The sequence below is a fragment of the Aspergillus ochraceoroseus genome, assembly GCF_002846915.1.
Source record: "Aspergillus ochraceoroseus IBT 24754 chromosome Unknown P175scaffold_7, whole genome shotgun sequence".
Lineage (NCBI taxonomy): Eukaryota > Fungi > Ascomycota > Eurotiomycetes > Eurotiales > Aspergillaceae > Aspergillus > Aspergillus ochraceoroseus.
In genome coordinates, this window is record NW_024468482.1 from 534,338 (window position 1) to 561,571 (window position 27,234).

At 50.0% G+C, this 27,234-nt stretch overlaps 5 protein-coding genes across 5 annotated transcripts; 2 read left to right on the plus strand and 3 right to left on the minus strand.

Annotated features, from left to right (window-relative positions):
- Positions 1-2,215: 2,215 nt before the first annotated feature.
- Positions 2,216-3,445, plus strand: P175DRAFT_0534364 (uncharacterized protein; the record flags this gene model as incomplete). The annotated part of the gene is made up of 1 exon (XM_040900135.1): positions 2,216-3,445. One exon carries the CDS (start codon positions 2,216-2,218, stop codon positions 3,443-3,445), a length of 1,230 nt encoding a protein of 409 aa, XP_040750012.1.
- Positions 3,446-4,265: 820 nt separating this feature from the next.
- P175DRAFT_0503416 (60S ribosomal protein eL19) lies at positions 4,266-5,621 on the minus strand (the record flags this gene model as incomplete). The annotated part of the gene is made up of 3 exons (XM_040897631.1): positions 4,266-4,711; positions 4,827-4,977; positions 5,103-5,621. Coding segments are annotated over 3 exons (573 nt in total), but the record flags the coding sequence as incomplete, so codon positions are not given.
- Positions 5,622-6,107: 486 nt separating this feature from the next.
- On the minus strand, positions 6,108-14,663 carry P175DRAFT_0443225 (putative translational activator; the record flags this gene model as incomplete). Its single annotated transcript, XM_040894169.1, has 10 exons — positions 6,108-6,662; positions 6,725-6,866; positions 6,922-7,003; positions 7,074-7,229; positions 7,287-7,478; positions 7,533-11,357; positions 11,413-11,607; positions 11,657-12,338; positions 12,391-14,465; positions 14,543-14,663. The coding sequence occupies 10 exons, from the start codon at positions 14,661-14,663 to the stop codon at positions 6,108-6,110; spliced, it is 8,025 nt and encodes a 2,674-aa protein (XP_040750014.1).
- A 45-nt stretch (positions 14,664-14,708) lies between these two features.
- On the plus strand, positions 14,709-16,029 carry P175DRAFT_0321085 (putative ATP dependent RNA helicase). The gene has a single exon (XM_040892843.1). The coding sequence runs from the start codon at positions 14,898-14,900 to the stop codon at positions 15,705-15,707; it is 810 nt and encodes a 269-aa protein (XP_040750015.1). The 5' UTR covers positions 14,709-14,897; the 3' UTR covers positions 15,708-16,029.
- A 4,864-nt stretch (positions 16,030-20,893) lies between these two features.
- On the minus strand, positions 20,894-23,873 carry P175DRAFT_0534368 (uncharacterized protein; the record flags this gene model as incomplete). The annotated part of the gene is made up of 5 exons (XM_040900136.1): positions 20,894-22,265; positions 22,319-22,451; positions 22,517-22,711; positions 22,792-23,698; positions 23,787-23,873. The coding sequence occupies 5 exons, from the start codon at positions 23,871-23,873 to the stop codon at positions 20,894-20,896; spliced, it is 2,694 nt and encodes an 897-aa protein (XP_040750016.1).
- Between the last annotated feature and the right edge of the window lie 3,361 nt (positions 23,874-27,234).

The window sequence follows — 27,234 nt, forward strand, 5'->3', positions numbered from 1 at the left end:
GGATGGAAGCCTTACCCAGAGAACTACACCACCCAAACATGATGCAGGGTTCCGGGTCTTTTAATAATGATAACCTGAAGGAAATAAATCACTCTGTTGCGCTTTCTCTCTCTCTCTCTCTCTCTCTCTCTCTCTCTCTCTCTACTTTAATCGTGAAACGAAACCCAACCCAATCGGATCTGATCAACTAAGGAGGTTGTGCCAATGAAATAATATCGGAGGATCACCTGCATCTAAAGCTTCTCGGAACTCAAAGAAAAAGGTGAGAGTTTAGTTGCCGAGTATGATAATTTGGTGGCGGTGGGGTTGCAAGAAAGAGGAGGGGAAGGCCGCGAAAGCGAGGAAAACAGGAAGAATAACGACTCCGGGCAAGAATCCTCTGTAGCAAACAAAGGATGTGGCACATACAGGAGATTCAATCCCATGGTCGAGCTGTGAGAGGAAGGGGGAGGAGGGGGCAGAGGGGGGGAGAAGGCTGGCTGGTCCCAAAGGGAAAGGATATAGAGGCGCCCCGGCAGCCGCGAAGTACAAAGTACAGGACGGAGGAAAAGAGGGGAATTGGGATCATGGTCACCCAGCCTATCAAGACACAAATGGGGTGGATTAGTCGCCGGACTAGTGTGAAAGGTGTTGGGATGTTATAGGCACCTGGCATGGATGATCCCCTGCCCCAACACGGTCCATCTCCACCACCAAGTTGTCACTTGTCAATATTCGTGCACAGTGGAGATAGAGTGTCTTGGACTTTTTGAACTCGCATCACCCAAGACTTGGTACTCGGTTGTATTGAAGCCCGCCAAAGGTGGTCCAGAATTGAGATCATTACTGTACTGGACAAAGTGCCGAGGACACTTTTTTAATTAAACCGTCGACCGAACTAGTTATTAGTTAAACGCGAACAACAGTCCATGCTCTTTGAGTGGAGCTTGAGCCAAGCAGAATTCGTGTGCTCCCCTGTCTCATAATCCTTAGCGGTGGCTTTTGGCTTCAGCCCGATCTTTCCCTAGCTCTGACAGCGGGAGGCTTTTGTTTTTCATAGAGGCGAGGGTTCCCATGGTAGAATTATCATGAAAAAGCTGAATTGATGAGAGTAGAAGATAAATCAATTTCAGTGAAGAGACCAACTGGAAGCAGTTGAAAGTAACACGAAATCTGAAGCCTTTCCCAAAATAGCGATTCGGACCGGAATTCGCTGAGTCAGCAACACACATGACATCATTTCCTCATCGAGTTTGCACTAGTCCGTTTTTGGCCAGCCTGGGCTTGATTCCTTGTTGGTGCCTGTCCAATTAGGCACCACTTCGTTACTTCTCATTCTTGGACAACGCAAGGTTAATTTTAAGATCACACTTGGGGTCTATCTATACCTTGAAGCTCAATCTCTAGTCAAGCGCACGCGATGCCGTTCCCTTCCGAGTCGGAGAGGGCCTCTACTGTCGACTAATGTTCACACCGCCCCTGTATGTAGCTTACTGTAGGCTGTTCTCGTATAACGCACCTTAGGGTTACGTATTGGTTAGACGCCATTTCATCCTTTCCTTCGATCTAATTCCTTCGACTAAGAACCTGGATCTCCTCTTTGATTGATATCCACTGGTGGAGAGGATCGGAAGCAATCAAAATGTTCGCCGCCTCCGCACATTCTTTTTTTTTTATAGCAACGTGATTGTGGCTTCTGACATACAGCCCAAGCGTCGGTGGCGTCTAGGGTTTCGATGCTCACTCGTCTGGATTTGCCTGGGTCCTTTGTATTTATTTTATTCCCTCTCCCGGTTGTATTCATTGATTAATTTCCCCTCGGTGCTCCCTGTTAGTGGTAATCATCATTCCACCCCCTCTCTACGTCGTCTCCTGCCCTCCTAGGAATTGGAGCTAGGTTTTGCGGGATAAACACGTCTGCACGCATGACAATGGGACTGGCTACCTTTCTCCGGGGTTGAAGTTTGGCTTTCCAGGAGGCATCGAACGTGATCGTGTTTGTCCTTGGTTTATTGTATTTCTTCTCGTCAATCTCTTCATTGCCGTTGCAAGTAAACGTTATCGAACTTTTATATGCTGTTTCCCATCTGGCGTCCATTCCTTCCTGCTCTTATATTAAGCTCCAGCTTTTCATACAATACATATTAATCCCTCCCGTTATAGTATTGATCTAGCGGTGTGTGTGTGTGTGTGTGTGTGTGTCCGGAAGCCCTAGTCAGCCTTCGGGCTTGTCGACATGTCGTCAAGCCCTTCGATTATCTTTTATCAGGGTTTCAGATGCACAAAGGTTCCACGGCAGCCTAGGACTGCTGCTGTGATGTCTCTCACTACTTCCAAATCCAACTCTCCTCCTGCCTCTACTACATCGCAGGAAACGGCATCAAATCCGACCTCGTTCTCTGAGACCTTACCGCTTGGCCCATCCCCAAGTACCGATTCTACATTCGTTAAAAGTGCACATTCTACGGCTTCTAGTACGCCGAGTACAAGCACAGCATCGTTTTTTACATCCCTCATTTCTTTACCAGAACTATCTCCTGAGACACACAACCCAGCCAGAACAGAGAGCTCCACGATTCCCACCACCCTAGCCACCGAGACTTTGGCAACAGCCCCAACTGCCATACCCTCGTTACAGCCTCTTCGCAACACATTTCAACAAGATCATGAAGACGGGACTTCACTAAGCGCAATTTTTGGCAGCTTATTTGGTGGACTGGGGTTTATAGCCGTGGTGCTTCTGGTTTTTTTCTTCTACTTCCAACGGCGATCAAAGCGAAGCTCATTTGGAGTTTGGAGCTCTCGCGGGATCCGAGAGACTCGAGCATCCGCCGGGTCAGTAGACTCTACGACAAGTTTACGCAGGGAGTACCGGTCCGGCATGTCGTATCTTTTGGATACGTCCCCCGTTGATTCCACCTTCAATCTCCTCATCGGAGGCGCAAGTCCATATCACGATCCAATCTCCCCAATCTCCCCTCGGGGTCCAAGCCGCTTTCCGGACTCCACAGAGCTAACGCATTGGGCCGACCCCCCAATTATCCCGAGCATGGCTGGAAACTCGACTCTCAGCCCACTCAATGGCGATGCACAGGCATCTACACCACCGTGGTCGGAAATCTCTCGAGCAGCAAACCGCGCCCCACCAGACCTGTTACCTCGAAACCCCGGAGACATAACACGGCCCGAGGATTCCCATACCGTAGATAGGACGTCCATGCATAGCGACGACAGCCTGGGCAGCACTCTTATTCTCCCCGGTCGAAGCAGCACAGGCAGTAGCTATCGCCGGATCAGCTTCCCCATGATGACGGCGCCACCCGAGAATGAGCCATCATATCCAATCGAAGCAGCCACGAGAGACTCGGCGAGGAATAGCACGCGAAGTGATCAATTCGACTTGGATGTTGTCCGAATCACCCTGTCCAGGCGGAGTTCTAACACTCTTCCAACCTCCTTATTATAGTGACGGGTGTATCTTGTTGTACGATAACCTGTATAGTAGTCAGCACCCTGACTTGCCGAACCGGACATACGTACAGGCACAGGAAAAACATATGCATGTTTATAGACTTGAGATTTAACGCATTTCGGGGGCCATTACGGAGGGGGAAGGCTACAAAAGACTTAATCAGCATGTTATGTTAACTAGTTAACTAACTATACGCGTCTAATCCAATCTGTTTTTTTTTTTTTGTCTCTACTTACTTACTATCTGCAGGATATCCTATTCTATCCTATGCCTGGAAACTTCAAAAAACGCTCCTAGAATTCTCAATGAATGCCTGGGGTACTATGAGCATATAGCTGCACAGGACAATATAGGCAAGAAACCTATATAAACAGACGAGGGCAGTTATATATATACGGGATCTTCAAATTGTAGATAGTCAAAGGCAATAATTAAAAGACACCGTCGAGTTATGGATGGATGGTCTGGTCCCTAGGTAGTGAATTGTACATTTTGACTTGTCTATGTACATGTATATATATATTTGAACCCTCATCAGCAGATAATGGTGAAATAATACACTATTGCTGTATGAGACTGGTGGACTGTCAAGAGACGACACTTGAGAGTTAGGATCCTCAAATTATATGTAGCCTCTCTCTACAACTTTATGCCTACAGCTTCAGTCCCCAAGATATGAACGTTACGACATTATATTTTAGAAACATCGGATCCCACAAACATCCGGTAAGGTTGGAGGGCAGAAGATGAGAGTAGAATGCAATCAATCCAAGTTGTCATATCACACACAAAGCGCCATGCCATTGATTTGGTTTAAAATATTTGTTCATATTTTTTCATTCCTTTTTTTTGCCTCCTTGTCATTACCTTCTCTCCCACTCCGATCCACATTCGCCTGAGAAAGAGAGAAGTAAAGAAAAGAGACGATTCCCCTGTTCCCGAACCCAGTCCCAGGGTTTCCCGGATGAATCAATCGCACCGAGCCAGACCTGGAATGTGGAAAAAAGTGGATTGGTCGACCTGAAATGATATCGCTTGGCTGATCGATTCCCCCAGTTCAAACCTCCGCACCGCCAAAATTCGTCAACGAAGGAAAATAAATCAAAGCATTTACTCCTGAGCCTCCTCGACCAGAGCGTTACGCTTGGCCTCGATGCGCTCCTGTCGTCTCTCACGGAGAGCCTTGTTCTTGGCACGCTTAGCATCCATCTCCTCCTTGAGGACACGCTCACGGTGTCTCTCAGCCTTGGCCTTTTGGATCTGTAGAGGGAAAAAACATCAGTTCACCTGTATTGTATGGTACGAGGATGGGTTCGAGCGTGCAGAGCATAACCCAGCTAAAAGGATTCATAGCCGGTGAAGGAGGGCAACTTACGTGCTCGATCAGGGCACGCTTGTGCTTGAATGTGTTACCCTTGCTCAGGTGGTAAAGCTCGTGGTAAAGGTGCTTGTCGATCTTGCCAGCGGCACGGTATCTGACGAGGAGACGACGGAGAATACGCATGCGGCGCATCCACAGGAGAGAGCTAGATTACAACCGACCCATCAGTAAGCAATTTTCTTTGATGCCAACCATCCAACACAGCTGTGATCGTATTCCATTTTCCCAAAGTATCCTTCTCAAACTCCAGAGGAAGAGGGTAGACCATACCTGGGCATACGAGCCTCCTTGGTACCCTTACGCTTACCCAGACCCCTGTGTCTGCCAATTCGGCGGGCGGCAGCGAGCTCACGGGCACGAGAACGGGAGTGCATGGTGACGGGCTTGCGGATGATGAGGCCATCGCTGACGAGCTTGCGGATGGACTGACGGGAGTTGGCGTTGGAGATTTCGGTCATCTCATTGGGGTCGAGCCAAATCTTGCGCTTGCCGCAGCCCACCACGGAGGCGGCCAGGCGCTTCTGGGTGCGAAGGTTGACCCTGTTGAGTGAGAAAACGACTGCGGTCAGCTTGAGGTTTCTCTCATCTCTCAAAGAAATCCGTGCGAGGAGCGAAGACAAAGGTGGAGGAAAACACAAGCCCAGCTGGAACAGTGTCGAGAGGGCGAAACACTGGGCAAAAAGGCCATCCAGGAACAGTATTTCCTCCACATAACGATAATATCAACTCCGGGAGATGGACTCACATCTTGATGTCGGCGTATCGACGGTCGTTGGCGGATGATGTTCGTTGCACTCGACAACGGGTAGAATTCCTAGAAGTGAGGAGTTTGAGATACGGGCGGATGATTAGCTAAGCGACTGTGCTCTAAGCGAGGGAATCCACTCTAGGGCTTGTGCCCCAGACGAGTCTCTCTTCTCCTTGGGACTTTTCGAGGGTCGCCAATCATTGTCGTAGCACGTTTCGTTCCTCCAGGATCTTGCTTCTTGGGGTCTAGTTCACTGACATTATTTTTTTTCTTCTCCGCTTTCATCATCATCTCCATCGCCGTGGTGTTTTTAACTTGAATTTTGGAATCTTCGCTTCCCGTAGAAGCACGTGACCTTTCCCGTATAAATCAGGTGACCTAGCACCACAGGCAGAAGAGCAGAGAATATTAAACATGAAGAAATCATCATTGACATGTAGAAGCGACTTTTCTCAGATATAGACATCCCCCGTAGAACAGAAGGGTATATATCTATCTATAAACATTGTAGCTATGCAGAACTAGGATCACTCTTCGCCAAATGACCCCTCCTCAAGCTCGACCTTTCCAACGCTCCACACTTCCCTTTCATCCTCCACTTCGTCATTGGAAAGACCCAGTCCGCCCTGTCCACCTTCAGCCTCCTTTCGCTCTCGGGCCTGATTGGCAAGGCGAAGCGCAACACGCTTGAAGTAATCCGACATACTCCGTTTAGGTCCAGGAGCCAGTTCAGCACCCGGCCCAGCCATATACTTGTCAAAGACTGCACTTTCCGAGTCCACCACCGAGAAGATGGACAGGAAGGCAGCTTCTGCTGCCAGCTTGACAGGGATAACCGGGTCGCGAACGCTGGCAAAGATGGGTGGCGCGAGAAGGGCGAGATGGGGCCGGGTTAACTCTGGGCGAAGTCGACTCACTGTACGTATCACAACCAACGTCAACCGGCGGGTGTCGGAAGGTGTGCCTGGCTGAATGCAAGGTGCCAAGGCCTCAAAGATAGCTTTGTTGGTTTCGAAGCTATGTTGTTCCTCAAGCAACAGGTACTTTCCAGCGGCGATGACGCTGTTTTCTGAAATGAAGGGCTATATGGAATTAGCATTATTTGATACTGACAAGTTAGGTTGAGGGTTTAGAAGGAGCTTACATCCTTGTGGGTGACCCCCTGGCATATCAAGTTTTGAGTCTCTGTAGCATATTGCTCTGTCAGGGACGAGGGAGATTCAACAAGCAAAGCATTGAGTCCCAGTATTGACGCGTGAGAGAAATTTGCAGAGAGAACGCGTCCCCTTGGGTGAAAATCATTAGCTCGAGATTTTAAGATTAATGAAAATATGAACATACTTGATAAGCGGGCCTGCAGTAGCCGGAGGAAGAACCTTTACAAGTGCTCCGAGCAACTTGGCATTTGTGATTGCAACGGTATCTGGGACACGTTAGTTTTTAAAGGCATGCTCGTCATTCGACTAGTAAATGCAAAAAAAAACAAAGCCTACCAGTTTGGTCGCTCGCGTCATCATCGATCAGCGAGAGAATTGAGTTCTTCGAAGCCTCGCTCATGTTTGAACCAGCCTTGCCCACTACTTCCTGGAGAGCTTTCATCATTGCATTTCGCACGCCAACATCGGCTGTCTTTGTTCCCGTAATGAGTTCTAGTTACTAAGTTAGTATGTTGTATGCTCTTATAACGTAAAAAACGAATTACATACCGGCAATAAGAGGATCGACCCTGGGTGTTAACGTGATTAGGATTCCAAGACCCTTGGCCGCTCTGTTGCGCAAAGTCTCACTAGTCTGATCGGCTAGACCACGAGCAAATGTCCTTTGAAGCTGGGGCAAGAATGGCTTAACAGCCAGAGGAATCTTCTGCAGGAGTTTATTTAACGTGAAGAAGATAGCACCTGATAGGGTTTGTTAGCATAAATGACAGAACGGCGGGTAAGGAATGGACTTACACTTGATATCCACTGAGCGCTCGGAAACAACACGGATAAGCGGACCCGTAATTTGAGTGACAAATGGCTTCAATGAATCCGCGGCTGTACGATCGATAACATCGGCAATTGCCAGGGCAGATTGGGTACGTTGTTCGACACTGCCATTGAGCAAGCCCTGGAGGAAAATGGGCAGGACAGCTGTGATACCCTTTGGCAAACCAAAGCCAGGAAGGTCCGCTCCGGGCACTCCAACGCCCCTGAGGATCTGGCGCGTGGATACGGAGAGAACCTCCATCTCCTCCTTGCGCAAGTGAGATGTAAGCTCGGCAAGGGCTCCCCATGCGGCCTTGACAACATCCTTGTCGCTGTCATCGAAAGAAATGAGCAGGACGCGAATAAGATCTTGATGGTACCTGGAGAAATCGATTTCTGCTTCCGAAAAGAACTTCTTCAGGTGGATAGCTGCGCGTGCGCGGCGATGATGATCATCATGTTTAATAAGGGTCATCATCACGCTCATCATCACGTTGAGTCCGTCAAATTCATCCACAGACACCAAGATGGTGTCAAATGCGCTACTCAATTCTTCTTGCTGTTCATCATCTGTGCATGAGATAATGTTGTCCATAAGCGTGTTCAAAATGGTAGGTAGTCTACGTGACATTGCAGAGCCAGCAACCTCAGCCAGGGAAGCAAGAGCTCTAGCATTGAATGTCGAGACAGGGGATGTGAGAAGAGTAGGGATAAGGTTGGGTAGGATGATGTTGGCGCGGGTCTGCTCGGTGAGCAGAGTCAACAACGCCGACAACGCCTGCTCGGCATCTTCGTCGTTTCTCAATAAGAGCAAGAGATGGGGCAGAACCTGGTCCACTACCTTCTTGCCCAGGATCTGTTGTAGGGCATCGAAGGCCTCCGCAGCCGCTTCGCGAACATCTTCGTCATGATCAACCAGCGCCACCCGAACGGTTGAGATGAGAACCTTTTCAAAATCTTCAAGGGCTTCAGGGGAGGAGGAGTTGATGATTTCCTTGAGCGCAATACAAATACCTTGCTTAACGTCCACATCTGGCGAAGTTTGTAGACCCTCTTCAAGGGAAGGCAACAAAGTGGCAAGGACAGATTCTCCAGCCTTCTTGATAAGATCTCCAAGAGCATTGCTAGCAATAACCTTTTGCTCCATATTGGAAGAGCCAAGGCGTCGAATGATGAGCTGAGACAAGGCAGGAACCATCTCCTTGAGTGTCTTTGGAGAGGCGACAAGAGATTTCCAGACACCCATTGCCGCACTCTTGACAAGGCCAGAAGTATCGCAACGGCAGATGAACAGGGATGACAGAACCTTGTTTCTTCTTTCTTCTCCGAGGACTTCGAGCAGCGACTGACCGGCTTGGATGGCTTCTTCGGGCTCTTCCTCGGCGTCGACCTTCGCCGTGATGCCAGTAAGGCTGAAGAGAAGATCACCGACCAGCTCAACGGAACTCAATCTGATGCGGTAGCTGTCATCCGCAAGACCGCGTTCAAGCTCGGGAAGCAGCAGATCGATAGCCTTCGAAGAGAAGTTCTTAACCAGCAAACGACCAGCTCGGAGAGAAGTCTCACGAATGGACTCAACGTCATCAGCCAAACCAGAAAGGATAGGGGGGATGATTTTGCTGAGATAGGACGCGAAGCTGTTTCCAAAACAAGCAGGTAAGAAGATAAAGAGCGTCATGAAGCCTTCCCGAACAGCGGGCTTTGAACTGCTCACGTTCTGCAAAATAGTTGGCAGAGTCTCCTCGAGTCTGGTTGTGCCCAGACCCGCCAGAACCTCCGAAAGAGCTTGAGCAGAACCCAATCTGTCGCCAGCCCCGGTGTCTGATTTAAGCGTTGACATGAGGTTGGGTATGAGATCAGGCAGAGCATCCTCTCCGAGCTTCTCAATGAGCGAACCAAGGGCTTTGGATGCAGTAGCACGAGTGGTAGGAACTGGATCGACAATCGCCAATTGTAAACCAGAAACGATAATGGGCAGGTGCGAAATAAGATCTTTTCGCTCGGTAAGGTGAGCTAAGCTGCCGATAATTTGGGCGGACTTGCGCTTCGTCGCCGATCTATCACCAAGACCACGCTCGAGAATACGAACGACCAGTGCGAGAGACGGTGCATCAAGATAGTGGACGAAAGACACCTTAATAAGAGAATCAAGCGCCTCATCCGTGAACTTCGTAGGGTCGCTCAGGGCCTTCAGAAGCACGCTAACCAAGGACTTGACTTCAGGGTTGCTAATAACTTCACCGAATCGCTGGAGACTGCGATTTGCAGCGTTGCGTACCTCTTTGTGAGTAACATTAAGGACGACAGTAAGCGGAGGAATAATGTCGGGGAGGCTGGCCGCCAGCTGCTGTGGGTCAAGGTAGGCCATAGCTCCGAGAAGGTCACAGGCACCCTTTTGACTACGCCACTGAGTGTCATCCAGGCCATCAAGAAGTGTTGGAAGAATCTTCTTGACTCCAAACGAGCTGAGATTTGAGAAGCAAGCCTTTGCGGTATCCAGACAAGCATCACGAACATCAGCATTTGGATCTCCGAAGCTGCCTAGAAGCTGCGGGACCACTTGGATGACATATGGCTCAAAGGTGCGCCCAAGAATGGTTGCAAAAAGCTCATAAGCTAATAAAGCTCCTTGTCTTTGATGTGGCTCCTTCTTATTTTCGGTGGCTGCTCTCAGGTGGGACATGACTTGGAACTCGCGTAATGTAGTAATACCTCGGCCCTTGACAATCCCGGCCAGTCCATAAGCGGCTCCGCGTTGAGTGGCATACTTCTTCGATTGTAGAAGCTGATCCAACATTTCTTGGACATACTGCCCGCTTTGCGGGCCGGCAAGTCGAACTAATGGCGGAAGACATTCAGAGACAGCGGATTGCACCGTTTCGGAAGGCGTTGGAAGGGTAGCAAGAAGCCTCTTGATAACTGTTTGCAAGCGCGGATCGTCTGCTTTAAGGTGACGGGCAAGAGATCCATACAAAACAACCACGGCTTCGTTAAGAAGATCCGACGTCTCACTTCCCTTGTCTGAAGTTTCCAAGGTTGTCTCCAGAAGTCTCATCAATTCTTCCACCTTCTGCTGACCACGTGCAGCGATGACAGACCTACCGCCATCGGCCATTTGAGACCTCACTACAGCATTTCGATCAATGAGTGGACCTCTTTCAATCAGGAATCGGAGGAACGAGACTATCTGCTCGCCCTCAAAGGAGTTCTGCATGGCCCCGAAAGCAAGTGCAATACCGCTTCGGGATTCCCAATGGTCGATCATATCCATTTTCTTTGGCATTCCATACATGTCTTTTTCGGGTTCCTTGGGCCGAATCTCAATTTCGTACTTTGACTGAAGTTGAGAGACAATATCCTCAAATACGGACGGGTTGGACTCGATTGCATGGGCCAGCGCACGAGCGGCGGCTCCGCGGAGCTGTGAGTCCTGCGAGTCAAGGTATGGGATGAGTTTGCCGTAGGCAGAATCGTCAATTTCCAATGCATTCTCTTCCCAGATGTTCTCAGCGACCTCGGCATTCTCCTCGGCCTGATCGTGACATTCGAGCCAAATGTGCTCAGAGAAATCAAGGTCAGTCAGGTCAATTTCGGCTTCGATAGCCTGCAGAACCGACAGCCGCACGGATGTGTCGGGAACGATCGTGCCTTTGAGAAGAATGCCCAGCTCTTCTTTGAGAATATTTGGCGAGATACCCCTGCAGAAGTCAAAGAGAGTGTCCTTGATAAGTTTGTAGTGCTGTGTATATCTTTGCATCGCGGTAATCAATTGGTTCAGAACCTCGACTCGAGGAAGACGGTCATCCGTGACTAGAAAGGAGGTCAGAGCGGGAAAGCTTTTTGTTCTAATAGAGAGGAATCTTACACGAACTTGAGTGGAAGGACAGGAACTCGATGGCTAGCAAAACCTGCTCACCCTCTTCGTGGCCCTTGTCTTCCTCAATACCGTTGCGCGTGAGAACCATGAAAATCAAGGGAAGAACGTAAGCCAGCGATGCATTATCGAGAGGGCGTTGTTCAGATGCGAAGCGCAGACGATACAGAATTCTTGTCACAAGCTCTATATCGAGGTTAGCATACCCATTTTAGCAGGATCCTGTCAATCTTACTTCCAAGGGGCTCTGCCTCCATCTCGAGAGGAAGCGAGGTCTTGCCGGTTGCCCGGAGTGTGGCAACACCCACGAAAGGCCGCAGGGGACCAAGACGTGATGTCAACTTCTCCGAGCATTTGAGATACGCTTTCGAAATGACATCGCCGGTGAATAATCCTGCTCCCGCTTTTGCCAATCCCAGCAACGAGGTAACAGCGGTGTTAATCCAGCCATCGGCATCGACAGCAGGACCGGCGGCAAGACCCTGAATAATGCCACAGCCTCGTTCAATTCTTCTCGCTTCGTGTAGAACCTCTTCGCGAATCTTGGCTTCCTTTGCAAGCTGAGCTTTAACTTTAGCTTGTTCGTCCGCGGTGAGTTTCTTCGGTTTCTCGCCCTTTTTCAGGGCCAACTGAGTCCGCATTTCCTCTTCCCACTTGAGGATGTCGTAATCTTTGGTGTTCTTATCGAAGGCAGGCTGTTTTGACTTATTTAGCACATCAACGAACATTGTTCCTTCGGGAGTTCTAGCAATCGCCGCATCTGCGGGGGTAAATTTGGATGAGCGCGAAACATCCAAATCGTCCTTGATCTGATTGACAAGTTGACGGACCATGTCATCCGGAGCCACAAATGCTAGATCTCCTGCTGCACTCCACATGGCGGCGTCCACTTGGGGAACCTTAGACTGAACGGGATCCTGCAGTTGGTTAGCATTTGTACTATGGACTTGTCTAGATAAGTTTACAGACCTCTTGCACCCGGATCAACTGCTTCATACAGTTTTCTGGAAATTCACGGACAAGATTGCCAGGGTCGGTACCAGTTCTCAGACAAAGATCGATCCAAGAAACATTTGGGATCAACTCCGGTCGAGCAAGGACTAGCATTTCAATAAGTTGGGTCTTCAGGTCAGCCCCAGTCTGGGTCGATGCCTCCTCATTGGAAGCCGGAGGACAGATTGCCTTGGCAATCAGATGGAGGAACTTTTCACTCTGAGGACCAGCAGACACTGCAGCAGACTCTTTCTCTCCACTCCTGAAGGAAAGGATCCAAGCCCAGAGAGCATCCACAACGACTCGACCCATACTTCCAATATCCTTTTGGTGTACACCGGAGAGCGAACGAGCAGATTCATCTCTGAACTTGTTATGGAGGCCTGGGGCTGTGATAGCGTATATGAATGCCTCAGCCCATGCACTCTTGGCTGCTGTTTCGGCCTTCTCGAATTTGGACGCAGAGGGAACTGAAGCAAGAGTTCGCACAACCCACTGGACTTCCGCTTGGGAGGTCAGCTTCGAGTAAGCTTTCGGGTTTAAGAGGAAGGAAGGCTTGGGTTGAAGCACCATCGACTGGCCGACTGTTTCTTCCCAGGCCGCCTTATCGAAATTCTCCAGCGTAGATAATCGTCCGGAGAGAGCGAGGTACACGTAGGCAGTGGAAAGAGATCCACTTTGAGCCGATGGCAGTGGGTTGGATGAAACCTCTTTGAACATATCCTTCAATTTGTCCAAGAATTTGGTTACAAATGGCTCGACCTCTGGGCTCGCTAGGGTAGAAGATTCAGCTTGCCAAACCGCCTCGCCGACATTGAGCTGCCACAGCTTTCGGAAAGGAATCTTTTTATCGGAAGATCCCTTGACAATTGCATTGACCACTTCGTCACTAATTTTGGCCTTTGATTGAATGAGGTATGTAAGGTGCTTGGAAAAAGCCTTGATCTCCTCTTCTAGGGCAGCCTCATTGGACTCGCGGGAGAATAACGGTACGAAGCCCTGTACAATTTCCTTCGATAGGTCGACTGACGGTGAGACTGCGGAAAGCGCCTGAGCATATATCGCACGTTGTTCTGGATTCGTAATCTTCTGTGTCTTCAGGGGACTAATGACTTCGCTAACAATCTTCGCAAGCCAGCTTTCCGTCTTAGATCGAGAAAGTAACGATTCAAAAGACTCGAGGGCTCCTTGCCTGATCGCAGGGTTGTTTGATTTCATGCTCGATAGGAGGTGTTTCAGCAGTCGAGAGAAGAGAACCTCGGATAGATCGATCTCTTCTGGCAATGATGAAAACAGCGCTGGCACCAGTCCACTGAAAACTACCTCTGGAGACCGCAGGATGGCTTTCTCGAGAGGCGGGATCAGCTCCGACATAATATCATCATGAGTAACGAACGAGATGAAGAAGTCGGACATGGAGTTTGCAATGTGCGAGGGTGGTGCAGACTTCGATGCAATCAATTCCTTGGTGACAAATGTCATTATCGCCTTCTTTTCCTCCTCCTCTAGGATAGCCTTCTTGTCCGGGATGCGCGCACAGACGCCGGATATCACACCGAGGAATGGTGCGTTCTTCTGCCCAGCGACCACATCGCTAGTCAGCCGTTGAACGGATTGACGAACTGCATCGGCGCCCCAGGTGTTCGAGGAGAAGACTGCACGGAGAGCACGCCTGGTGACTCTTAGAGCGGACTGTTTCACTGGCGGCCTGGGGCGTGCAGCCAGACAGGTCTCCAGGGCCCTGGCATCTAGGGCAATGACCTCCAACACCACAGACAGCGGTGTCTCCGGGTCACCTTTGAGAATCTGCAGGATAATTGAGCACCATTCGACGAGAACCAAGGCAGAACCCGCATCTAAACTAGCTTTAGAAGCCTCAGCCCGCAATTTCAATGCGAGATATTTGAGATCGTCGGTCGGGACGGGTGCCTTCAGCAGCGAACGGAGACATTGCTGGACGGCCTGGCGGGAGGGACGATCGACGTATCGGGGGAAAGTCTTCAAAAGAAGACCGAGAAGGGGCTGGCGAGTTTGTAACGGCAGATCAGACCCTGTCAGAGCGACAATGGAGGCATGCAAGTCAGAATTGGGCTATGTAAAATAGAGGGAGGAGGGGGAGGGTAAGTACCGATTTTCTCACGGAGATCCTGAAGAGCGCGAGTTCTGCGGACAGTCGAGCTGGAGAAGAGAACGACCTGCAGGCTCTCCAGGTCTCCTGCTTTCACCTGATCCCATGGAAGTTCGTCCATGTTAATAGGTGGCCGGGACCATGCCGTCTGCTCTTTGGTCTATGATGTTGTTACAAAGAGTTTTCGGTGGTTTGTGTGGGGAAGAAGAGCTTCGCCGCCTTTGCGTCCACCCACTTTCACGATCCCAAGTTTTAACACTTCAGTCAACCACAACCACCTCTGGAATCGAGTCGTTAACCCGTTCAGTGGTCCTTGAAACTTTTGGAAAACAAAGTACTCAAGGGCGCTGCAGTTATGCCGGCGAACAAGAAAAAGAAGAAGCCTGCTTCTAACCCTGCCCGCGGTTTCGCAACGGTCTCCGTTCCCTCCAAAGTAAAGACTGACTCGTCCGGGCCTGCTTCGACCGTTGACTCCAAGTCGGTATCGGAGAGTGAGCGGCCAACGCCTGCCGAACCAAAGCAACCGGCTCCGGAGGCGAGCGAGGTGCCGTCCCTCCAGAACTATACCGCGGAGGAACTGGAGCGACATCTAGAGGACGCCGAATTACAGTTGCTGGTCGAGAAGTATGCGGCGAAATGCAAGAGTGATGCCCTTCGCCAAGCTACGAAACTAGAGACCGAGCGGAGAGTGCTTAGGCAACAGGCTGTTCCTCTAAACCTCCTGGAATGGCTCCCGTCTGATGTGGCTGGTTCTATACTTCGTCTCGCTGAAGCAGAAGAGCACGGACAAAGTTCTCAGTCGGGACGCGATGTCGGGGGTATAAAAAAGGCTGTCTCGGAGGAAGAAGTATGCATGAAGCTATGGATTCTTAAGGAGACTCTCGTAAAGTTGGGCTTTCCTGAGGGGAGGGTTGAGGAGGCATTGAAGCACGTTTTATTATACTATTGGGGGAATTTTTCCATCACTAACCGGGAAGTTGTGTGCAATTTGGAAGAAGCCCTCGACTGGCTCGCAATGCACTGCAGCCCCGATGAACTTCCTTCCTACACCCAGACAAGTGCTCCGCTACGCAAAGATGCGGATAAACCCGTTTCCTGGATTTCCGGTAACCCTAGGTATTGGCGTCGCATACAGCCGAGAGAGCTAACTAGCATCAGATCGTGAGCCATCACAACCTTCCACTCCTAAAGTAGCCTCAGGCGATAGCAAGGTGAAAAAGCCAAAGCCCGTTGTCAAGGAAACAAGTATTCCACAGTCAAGTCCCTATGATTCGGATAGCTCTCTTGATCCCGACACCCTGGTTCCGAAATACTTGGATCTCCAAACACAGCTGTATAACATCCAGCCTGAAATTTTCGACAAGCCAAAGAAAGGCAAGAAAGCCGGCCGCGAAGCCACCGAAGCGGGGGTGAACGGTCCTCAAGTAATCAGGCTTCAGCGCAAAATTGCTAGCATTGAAAACGATGTATTATTTGACCGCAAAGAAGCCGAGTACATTTGGAGAGAGAAGCTGGATGACCTCAGAAAGGAGGCCGCTATCTTCCGGCGTGCTGCCCCCGAGAAGAGTATCGATCCCAAGCAAATAGAGAAGAATGACCCGGAGCGGGAGGCTACCACCAATTCATCGGATAATGATGATGAAAACGCTGGTAATCTTTTGGGGGACATGTTCCAGGACGAAGAGCCCACCCTCGAATTGGGTGTGATCACGGAAGAACTCAACAAGGCTTCAATCACAGTTCGGGATTTTGGAAAATGGACTGGCCTAAGCCCGAGGCGTGTCCTAGAAGAGGCGTGTAAGGCGAGGTATGCGCAGAGTCTCCTCTGCCTTGTTAGTCTCTGCTGCTGCTGCTGCTGCTGATGATAATTCTAGGGACTCTGGGTGTAAATTCATTTTCAAAGACATCTCCTCTTCATCACATTTGAATAGAATGGCATTGGAGGTGAGATGGTCAAAATCGCAGGAGGTCCCCTTTCCATTTTCTCAAGAGGGAGTCACCCACAACTCCAGCTCATACGCTACGTTCGTCTCTATGGATCAAATAGCTACTCCGACCTCGCCGCAAGCCGAGGCCTTCGCTTCTACCCTCGCACTTTTCATTCTTTTCCCGCAGAACTCGAAAGAAGGAAAGGCCTACATGCGGCTTCCAGCGGCCTGGAGAGAGCTATGGACCGAATTCGCAAACAGCAAAAAGATTCAAGAAGACGAAGCCGATAAGAAGGTTGTGAAGGAGTTGAGAAAACTGGTAGAGGAAAACCAGGGCACCTTCGAGGACGATATTGTTCTTTCCGACAACTTCCGCCGAAGGAACGGAACACCGAACAAACACCGCTCTCCGGTGAGAGCAGGGACAAGAGATGCATTAGGGCAAAATAACCAGCTGGAACGAATCTGGGCGGAGAAGTCATCGACCCCTTCATTTCAGTACATGGTTCAAGGCCGGATGAATCTCCCCATCTGGGAATTCAAACATGAGATTCTCCGTACCCTTGACTCTCACCGTGCGCTCATTATCTGTAGTGAGACGGGAAGCGGCAAGAGTACCCAGATACCTTCGTTTATCCTGGAGCATGAGATGCAGCAAGGACGGCCCTGCAAGATCTATGTAACCGAGCCGCGGCGAATCTCCGCTATATCCCTTGCACGTAGGGTAAGCGAGGAGCTGGGCGAAAGTAAGGCCGATGTAGGGACATCTCGCTCTCTTATCGGATTTGCCGTCCGATTGGAGAGCAAGGTCAGTTCAGCAACGAGGCTGGTATTTGCGTATGTCTTTCTTTTAACCGCTTTTCGAGGATTACGCTTACTCTGGATAAGGACTACCGGAGTTGTGGTGCGAATGCTAGAGCGCCCAGACGACTTTCAAGACGTGACTCATGTGGTTTTGGATGAGGTGCACGAGCGCTCTATCGATAGTGACTTTCTCCTCATTGTTCTCCGGCGATTGATGCAGAAACGCCCTGACCTAAAGCTCATTCTCATGTCGGCTACGCTTGAGGCTAATCGGTTTTCAGCATATCTTGGAGGCGTGCCTGTCCTGAATATCCCCGGGCGGACTTTCCCAGTGGAAACAAAGTTCTTGGAAGATGCGGTCGAGCTGACGCAGTACCGACTGTCTGAAAGCGAATCTAACGTGGCGTATGACGACGACGAAGAAGAAGAAGAAGAAGATGATGATGATGACATGGAAGCTAACCAGGAGAACAACGCTGGTGGTGTGTTGGCGACATTGGATGCGTATTCCAAGCAAACACGGGAAACAGTGCTGAATTTCGATGAATACCGACTGGATTATCAGCTCATCAGAAGGCTTCTAATCAAGCTTGCGACTGCTCCGGACATGGCATACTACAGCAAAGCTATTCTGGTCTTTATGCCCGGGATGGCGGAGATTCGTCGCTTAAACGACGAGATCCTCTCCGAACCAATCTTTCAACAAGGATGGATCATACATGCTCTTCATTCTTCGATTGCCAGCGAAGAGCAAGAGAAGGCATTCGTTGTCCCCCCCGAGGGCATGCGCAAGATCGTGATCGCCACTAATATCGCGGAGACGGGAATCACAATCCCGGATATCACCGCCGTGATCGACGCGGGCAAGGAAAAGACAATGCGATTCGACGAACGGCGACAGTTGTCACGACTGGTAGAAGCATTTATCTCACGAGCAAATGCCAAACAGCGGCGAGGACGCGCGGGTCGAGTGCAGAAGGGTATTTGTTTCCACTTGTTCACGAAGCGTCGACATGATAAACTGGTACGTTTTCTCCTGGGCTGTTGTAATTAGCGATCCCGGATCTAATGAGAGCTAGCTCGCGGAGCAACAAACGCCAGAAATGCTTCGCCTATCACTGCAGGATCTGGTACTGCGCGTCAAGATCTGCAAGCTGGGAGAGGTGGAGCCCACGTTGTTGGAAGCCTTGGATGCGCCGTCCTCGAAAAACATCCGCAGGGCCATCGACGCACTCAAGGAGGTCAAGGCTCTGACGAACGCGGAGAATCTAACGCCACTAGGGATGCAGCTCGCCAAGCTACCGCTGGACGTCTTCCTCGGCAAACTCATCATCCACGGAGCGGGGTTCAAGTGCCTAGACGCAGCGATCAGCATTGCAGCAATCCTGTCCTGCAAGTCCCCCTTTGTGAATACAATGGGATCCAACACCCAGAAGGAAGTTGCCCGGCTATCCTTCAGACGAGGTACGTTAAGTTTTTAACGTTATTCCCCGGCAGGGTCTAAAGCCCCGTCCGTACGTAGCTAATCAAGCGACCAGGCGACTCGGACCTGCTGACGGTGTACAACGCCTACTGCGCCTGGAAGCGCATCCGAAGCACCCCGGGGACCAACGAATACGCCTTTTGCCGCAAGAGCTTCCTCAGCTCGCAGACTCTGCTCAACATCGAAGACGTCAAACTCCAGCTCATCGTGTCCATCGCCGACGCCGGACTAATCACCCTCGACGCAGCCCAGAAAGTTGCTCTCAACCGGTATCCCCCCCTTCCCCCCCGCTTTTTTGCTTTTAAAAAACAAAACAACAAAAGCTAACCAGCAGAAGCGCACGCTCAACCCGCCAACGACAGTTCTTCACCATCCCCGCAGAACACGACACCAACAGCGCCAACGACACAATCATCCACTCGGTGATCGCGTGGAGCTTCTACCCGAAATTGCTCACGCGCGACGGCAAGGGCTGGCGCAACGTCGCAAACAACCAGACCGTAACGCTGCACCCGACCTCAGTGAACAAGCAGGCCGACCGGGGCTCCGTCAAATGGCTCTCTTACTACCACATCCTCACCATGCAGGCCCGGACCCGGACCCGGACCCGGACCCGGACCCGGAACTACAACGCGTTCGAAACCACCGCGGCCGACGACTTTGCCATTGCCTTGCTGTGCGGCGAGGCCGACTACAAGGCGTGTTCCCTTCCCCCTCCCCGCCCGCGGGCCTTTTCAATCACTCTAGGAAAAAATGGAACCACTAATTATTAATGAATTATATCCTGCAGATGTACTCCGGCGTGGTCTCCATCGACGCAAACCGCATGCGCTTCTCAGTCCGCGACTGCAAGTCCATGCTGGCCTTGAAGCTCCTCAGCGCGCGGATCCGGGAAATCCTCTCGGCCATGTTCCGCGATCCGCAGCGGCCTCTGTCCTACAAACAGCAGCAGTGGATGGAGATCTGGCAGCGGATCTTTACTTCGTTGCCGGGCGGCGGCGGCGGCGGCGGCTAGATAAACGCAATCGTGGCTTGTTTGAGTATGGGGGGGGGGGGGGGGGTGTTGTTCACCTACAAAACATAAATTAACTGGAGAAATAAAATACAACACAATACAATACAATAACCCCCCCCCTATATCTATTATCTATCTATCTATCTCTACATTTTTTTTTTCTTGCCAATTCAATTTAGAAAGCTGTGGCTTCTCGGTAAATCTGTCACGAAACTGTTATTTTGTCCATGTTATTTTGTCCATGTTAGTTGTCCATGTTAGTTGTCCATGTTAGTTGTCCATGTTAGTTGTCCATGTTAGTTGTCCATGTCATTGAAAAAGTGTCATGTTCTAAGATCTATAACTATTAGCTATGGATAATGCAAGCTTATATGTATATGGTAGAATAGTTACTAGATGGGAGCACTATCTATAGTTAACTCGAGGACCAGTAATTGACTACTCAGAAATAAACCTAAGAATCCATTTTTATGCCACTACCACCCACATGCAAGTGCAAAGCCACAACAGTATAAAGAAAGAAATCTCAATAAGGAAATTCGTCTCAATCATGGTCGTAAATATAAGCCCCGGCACAAAAACAATCGCACAATCGCCAAAACAAAGGCCAGAGAGACAGGACTTCAAGAACGCTGCACCAGAAAACATATCCCACTTTTGCATCGGGAGTAGTCAAAGTGGTAAGTCATCCACTCGACATGTAACTATGGCCAATCAACACCCGCACAAGCAAATCCCAAGATAGTACCGATCGGAAACTGGTCCATACCCAGACCAAGCAGACTCCTTCGTAGACACCACCCGTGTCATGTCTAACATCCGTAGCATGATCAAACGCAAAAAAAGCCCAATATATGTATGTTCCGAGTGCCGACATGTCAAGTCCGACGGGGGAGACCCCGCCAGATTACATGAGCACGCTGGGAAACGTATTCTATTAGAGTTAAAAAAAAAAAAAAGAAAAACCGCAATGCACCCCAAAGAGATTCAACCCTAGTCCAACCATCCTTTTTTTTTTTTGTCTGTGCTCTGTTCCCATTTTTAGGATTTTTTTTAGGAATTTTTTTTTCTTCTTTTCTTTTCTTTTGTCCGTGTGTCGATTGTCTTTGGGAGAGAATTTTTTAACGACGACGAGCCATCACACCCCCACCGGCTTTCATGGGTTGCAGAGCAAGAGGAACGCCGCCGACGGGGCCGCCCACAGTCGCTTCGGTCAAAGTCTTGCGGCGCTTACTCTCATAGTCTCCGCCACGGCTGTCAGGACGAACAATGCGATCCACATCGTCGTCGTCGTCGCGCATACGCTTGTTGGATCCGAGAGATCCGTTCATAGCGGTTGAGTAAGCCGAGGCTGAGGTGGATGCCACCGAGTAAGTATCGGAAGGAGTGCCTCGAGTGTCGCTGACAATATTGTACAGGCTCCCCGCCGCTGCAGGGCGGGGAGGAGGAGGAGGAGGCGGCGGAGGAGTATGGTATCCGGACGGCCATTGAGGAGCAGCACCGCTGGTGCGGGGAGTCATCCGTCCGGAACCATTCGGTTGAGATGGGGAACCAGTCATGTCGGGTGTGAGCTGAGAGGGATCCCCGGCAAGGCTACCAACGGAAGGGTTTGTCGTGTAAGTGTAGGAACCGCGGCTAGCATTGTACCCAGAGTTGTCCTGCTGAACATACTCCGACTCGTGCTCCGCAGGGACAGGCTCCGGGGCTCCCCCGGTCACATGTCCGTTGCTTTGGGCATAACGGTCCGTCTTGACATCAGCCGCGTCGGTCTCGGACTGTCCCGATGGGCGTCCCGAGGGAGGCGGTGCCATTTCACTCTTGAGGTAAGTGTTGGTCTGCATCGGGTGGCCCCCATATGGTGCCATGGCTTGTTGCGTCAAGGGTTGCTGCGGCGCGTAATGGGGGTGGGAAGGAGGAGCCGCGGAATAGTAGGGCTTGGAGCTGTCGTAGCCCGCGGGATTCTGGAACGACTGCATTCCTTGCAGATTGCTGCCGGGCGGGGTGGTGGCGGGCGTGGTGGGCATCGACCGGCTCAACGCGGTATCGATCGACAGAGGCTGTGAATTTGGCACGCCCGAGTTCATCCCTTGGTTCCACTCGTACGAGCTGCCTTGGCTGGTAATCCCCATGAGGCTCGAGGCACTCGCAGGTGGGGTGGGGAATGTATGAGCGCGATCCAAAGAGGGACGGCCTCCGGGCTGGGACGCCATGGCATGGGGTTGAGGCATATGAGTCGGGACGGGGGTTTGCAAGGAATGGTGGTGGTGGTGGTGGTGATGATGGAGGCTAGGAGGTTGAGGAGGGCCTTGAGAGGTGCGAGCTGGTGGGGGACCTTCGAGTCGACGCTGTTGTGACTCCTGAACCACCATGTTGGTTCGCGTTTGGTTGGTTGGGTGGTACAGCAGGCCACCAATGTTGTGGACAAATAAGGGGTATAGCAGATCTGTGATCTTCTCCTTGTTGGCAAACTCCAAGGCACGTTCGAATGGAATCCTATGCTCATCAGGAAGAGGCCACAGGAGAAAAAAAGGGGCAGCGAGACATACCAAACACCCTTCAAGTGCATGGGGCCAATCTTGACAACATGGCGAATCTTTTCGCTCTTCAAAATGCCATCTCTCCGGCCTCTGGTCATGCCTGCAACATTCAGCAGTTTAGTTCCGTTGATCATATGGTTATCTACGACCGTTAGCCCACATTCTTTTCACCCGACCCCATCTGGATTCTCTCTCTCTCTCTCTCACCTTCTCTTCTGGCAACACATACACCCTTAGCTTCCACTTGGTAGCAAAGACTTCCCTCGTCCTCCCATAGCGTGGCAGTGACCCTGGGTTTGGCGCCCGGAGGTGCGACTTGCCCCGTGGTATCATAAACGTACCCTTGCATCGGAGTGCCGGTGCTATTACCATAGCCTGGGGCCGCGACCGCATGGTTGGTCACTACAACGGTCAGTCAGAATACTCTTTGAAATATATATAAAAAAAAAAAAAAAAAAAAAAAAAAAAAAAAAAAGCTTTACCTGGTAGAGGGAGTAATTGAGCCGGAACCTGATTGCTCATCGAGGTGGTTGGAGGTTGTGGCGCGGACTGGGATGATGTTACCCCATTAGGATAAGCATACGGTGAGTAGGAGCTGGCTGGCCCATATGTGGCTGTGGGCTGAAGCACCGGTGGCTGCTGATGGTACTGCGGGTAATGCGCCAGTGCTCCCGCGGTTGCAGCATGGGATGCATACGGCTGTCCGGACGACAGATGGGACGAATGCACGTCCATATACGCTTGTGTTTGGTTCATACTGGTGGTGAGTTGAGTCTGGCTTGGATAGTAGCTCTCGGCCACGGAGCTCGGGGGGAGACTGTAATCCGGGGGGGCTGACCCGGGCAGATCAGCAGACGAGGACGGAGGACTTCTCGCTTCGATCACCGGCGCGGGACCAGACAGACTCGTTCGCGCGCTGCTGCTGGTAGACGACGCGGACCCGTCTTCGTAGCTCGTCCGATAGGCCAGGCCCGATAGGGGCGGCTGCGAGGCCGTGGGTAAACTGAGAGCCGGAAGCTTGTCGCCAGACAACAGAGGTCTCTCTGCCGCGTGATGATTATACCAGGGAATGTCAACAGGACCTCGAGTGTGGACCTGGGAAATCGACGGTAGCTCCAGTTTTTCGGTGGGGGGGAAACGGTTTAAGAAACGAACCCGTAGTTGAACGTCAGACTTGACAAGGTCCAACGTTATTGACAGGAGGAAAGAGAAAAATAAATCCAATGCCAGGTAAATGGTTGCGCGGTTAAATGGGAGAACAGATGCAAAGTCGTTACAAGGGCAAAAGTCAATACTGCAGAGGCTCCAACAGGCAATGCGAAAAATGCAAGATGCAATCGTGGCAAGCTTCGTGGAACGTCGTAACCGTGAAAACGCTTTGGGTTGACGCTCGCTCAACGAAGAATCAGAAGGACGAAATCATGGGTCTCGTTTCAAGTCGTAAGAAAAAAAAAGGGCGGGGAGAGGTCCCAATCACCAGTCGTCGCAAGTCGTGGAGAAGGGAGGAACCGTCTAAAAAAACAAAAACCGCAGCAAGCAATCGTGAGTCGAGCGTTCCAGTCATTAGAGTATTGAGGAAGAGAAGAGAAGAGCGACGAGCGGGGAGAGTATGTATAAAAGGCGTCAAACGAAAGGGATGATGATGGTAGAAAGAAAAGTTCTTCGGCAGGCGATCATGACAGAAGATGCAAAAGGGAGGGGGGAGAGAGAGAGAGAGAGAGAGAGAGGGAGAGGCTGGGAGCACAAACAAAAAGAGGCGGGGAAAGGGAGGATGAAGGAGATACGGAGTAGACTCAGATAGACCGAGAAAGAGGGGAAACGAAGAGAAAGGAAAAGGAACGGACCACACGTGTAAATGGGTTGGATCACCAGTTTCTTGTTGAGACCTGCTGCTGCAAGGGAATGAATTTGCTGGGGGAAGAGGAGAAAAAGAAGAGGATAAACGATCTCGTCAGTCCCTGTACTGGTCTTAAAAAGAAATCAACCGCAATTTCCGAATCACCATCATATAATCATCAATCTTATTATTATTATTATTCTTATTATTCTTATTATTCTTATTATTCTTATTATTATAGTATTATATTTTACAGGAAAAAAAAAAAAAAAACCTGAACGGAAATCCAATAAAAGGTGGATCCAGATGACAACCGACGAGTCGACGAAGCAAGGCTGAAGAGAATTAACCACTGTGGATGATATATAGTTATCGAACCCAGGACCATCCCGCGCTCTTCCACGGTCGAGTGAGTTATCAGAGTGCTGACTGTGATTACCAGAACAGACTTATCTCGAGTTATTCAATGCAAGATTTGTGTAGTCCTAACCAGGGTGGATCGAATCAATAACTAGAACCCTTGAAGGGACGGACACCCCAAGCTTCATAAAAGGGGGAATCCAAATGGCGGTGTCCGGACAAGGGTTACAACTCATGATACTAATAATAATCCCGAAAATTAAACTGCTGTCACCGAGCTTTCTTGCTAGAGAAAGCCTCCCGCCCAAGTGGATCTCTCTCTCTCTCTCTCTCTCTGTAGTAGTATCGTATTCTCGTCAGGGAAGGACGGACGGGGGCTTGACAAGTCACGACTCACCACACGATCGGAGCAAAAGAGATGATGACGGGTCATGCTGACGAGTTGGGGAGAGTGGTGAGACGATTGGGAAGAAGAAGATGACTTGCACGAGAATCCATTCATATTCTAAACAGAACCAGAGGAGATGCACGCACGCGAGAAAAGAAAAAAAAAAAGAAGGACTGTTGCACAGACGGCAGGGATTCTTGCAGCCAGCAGGAGGAACCAGTGGCCCAGAATGCACCACGAAACCAAAGTGGGCGCGAGAGAGCAAAGTCGATCAACTGCTCGATACTATCTATCGATACTCATGGCTAAAAGAGGAATCCCAGTTGGATGTATCAGACGGATTCGAGTCGGTCAAGGGGAAAAAAAAAAAAAAAAACGATTCCAACCCCGTTCATTTCCTTGAAATGCTAACCCCCGCCAACCCAACCGATGGCAACGCGTCAACGATTGGTTCTGGCTGGCCAGTTCAGCATCCTGTCACACTATCGATGCCGATGGACTGGAGTGAAATTAGTCCGAAGCAATTTCTTCCATCTAGAGCGATGGAGTAGTAGTTGAGATGTGACTTAATTAGATTAGGTGCAAATCCCATGTACATACATACATACATGTATGTATGTATGTATGTACATCATCATCATCATCATCATCATCATCAACTACCCTCCGTACATGAGAGGTAGGAGTGGTCTCGATTGTATATTCATAATATATTCATAATATATTATTATATTCACATTATGAATTCTATCTCCAAGAGAACGAATACGGAAGCCGGTCTACAATAACCCCCGGGGAATCGGTTATTTATTTTCATTACGGGCGAATACAGTGTGACCATCGGAGTCCCTCAGGCCGAGAACTTGAAAACGAAACGAAATGAAAAGAGAGAGAGAGAGAGAGAGAAAGAAGAGTAGTATAGGCCTCACCGCTGTTTCGCCTGATAATCCTATCATTCCAAATCCAGTTCAGTTGTCCATGGCTCGGCTGACTGAAGACTTGGGTAGGGAATGATAGGTCCGGAACCCTTTTTTTTTTGTTTAACCTCCCCCCCCCTTGCGTGAATGTAACTTTTCCTGCGTCTCAAGATGGCCTAGCTACCCTAGCTTCTGCTACCCTAGCTAGTCTAGGTGGTACTTAGCAGCTCCTACGTACAGCCGACATGCCCCGGTCAACCTACCAGGGAGAACCAGGTATATAATATAATACCCTGACCCCAACTCCGGAAACTAGTGGAGAGGGGGGGGGGGGGGGGGCCTCGATTTAGGTAGACATCGACGAGGTAGATAGGTGGAAAAAATCGGATGGTATATACCTTTTTTTTTCCAGATTCTTGACTCCTTACTAGACCAGAGGATGCAATCTCGCACCATCTCGAGCACAATGCACGGAGCGGCCCGTGTTAGTCTTGACTCTTCATGTCAGCAGGAGAAAAAAGAGGGGGAGATAATAATAACTAGTTAAGTCTTCTTAGTGCTGTGCGAGAAACAGGACTTGATCGGATCGACATCGAGTCTATTCTTCTCAGTCTTCTGTAATACTACAATCTCCATCCAGCTCCTGCGATAGAAGATGAGGATACTACCACTACTACTACTACTACTACTACTACTACTAGTGCCTTGGAATCCGCTACGGACGGCCCGACACCCGCAGCCGCGTACATACAGCAAGCAGATCTTGCGGGGCTCTCTAGAAGACAAAGAAAAAAACAGAAGAGTCCTCCAGGGCTCGCAGTATGTACGTGGTCTTGTCTGGGAAGAAGGAAAAGAAAAGAAAAGAAAAGTAAAGTAAAAATGACCAGCTGACCACTCTTACTCCACTGTGACGATTAAGTGACTTGACAGCGCATCCAGAGCTGTTTACCTGCTAGCAATAATGGTCTTGTTTGTTGGCGGGCGAGTATCCGAAGATTCATTGGACGATGGGGAGGTTCCCAGTCAGCGCTAGAACGGAGAGCGTAAATGCACCTTTTTCAGTTATGATAATATGATATGATTATATATATATATATAATATCATATAATATTATGTGGGTTCTTTTTTTCATACCGTCACAATACAATTCAACTCGACCCTAGGCCCTAGAACTAGGCCCTAGGGTAAGGGTACCCGGAGGCTCCTACTCGATTCAGAAGGACACATGTCTCGCGATTATGAGGTTAGACGACATAAGTATATATATATATATATAACTATATACTAGAGATTCTTCCGGAATCAAGTCCGGCGTACCTGCAGCCGTGCAGCCGGCATGCAGCCTACATCTGAGAACTCCGTACACAGGAAAAAAAATGATCACCTTTCTATCTACATACAAGTAGACTAAGTAGTTACAAG

Excerpts from the sequence above, each read along its gene's own strand:
- P175DRAFT_0321085 (XM_040892843.1), top strand. The coding sequence starts at position 14,898 with ATGCCGGCGAACAAGAAAAAGAAGAAGCCTGCTTCTAACCCTGCCCGC.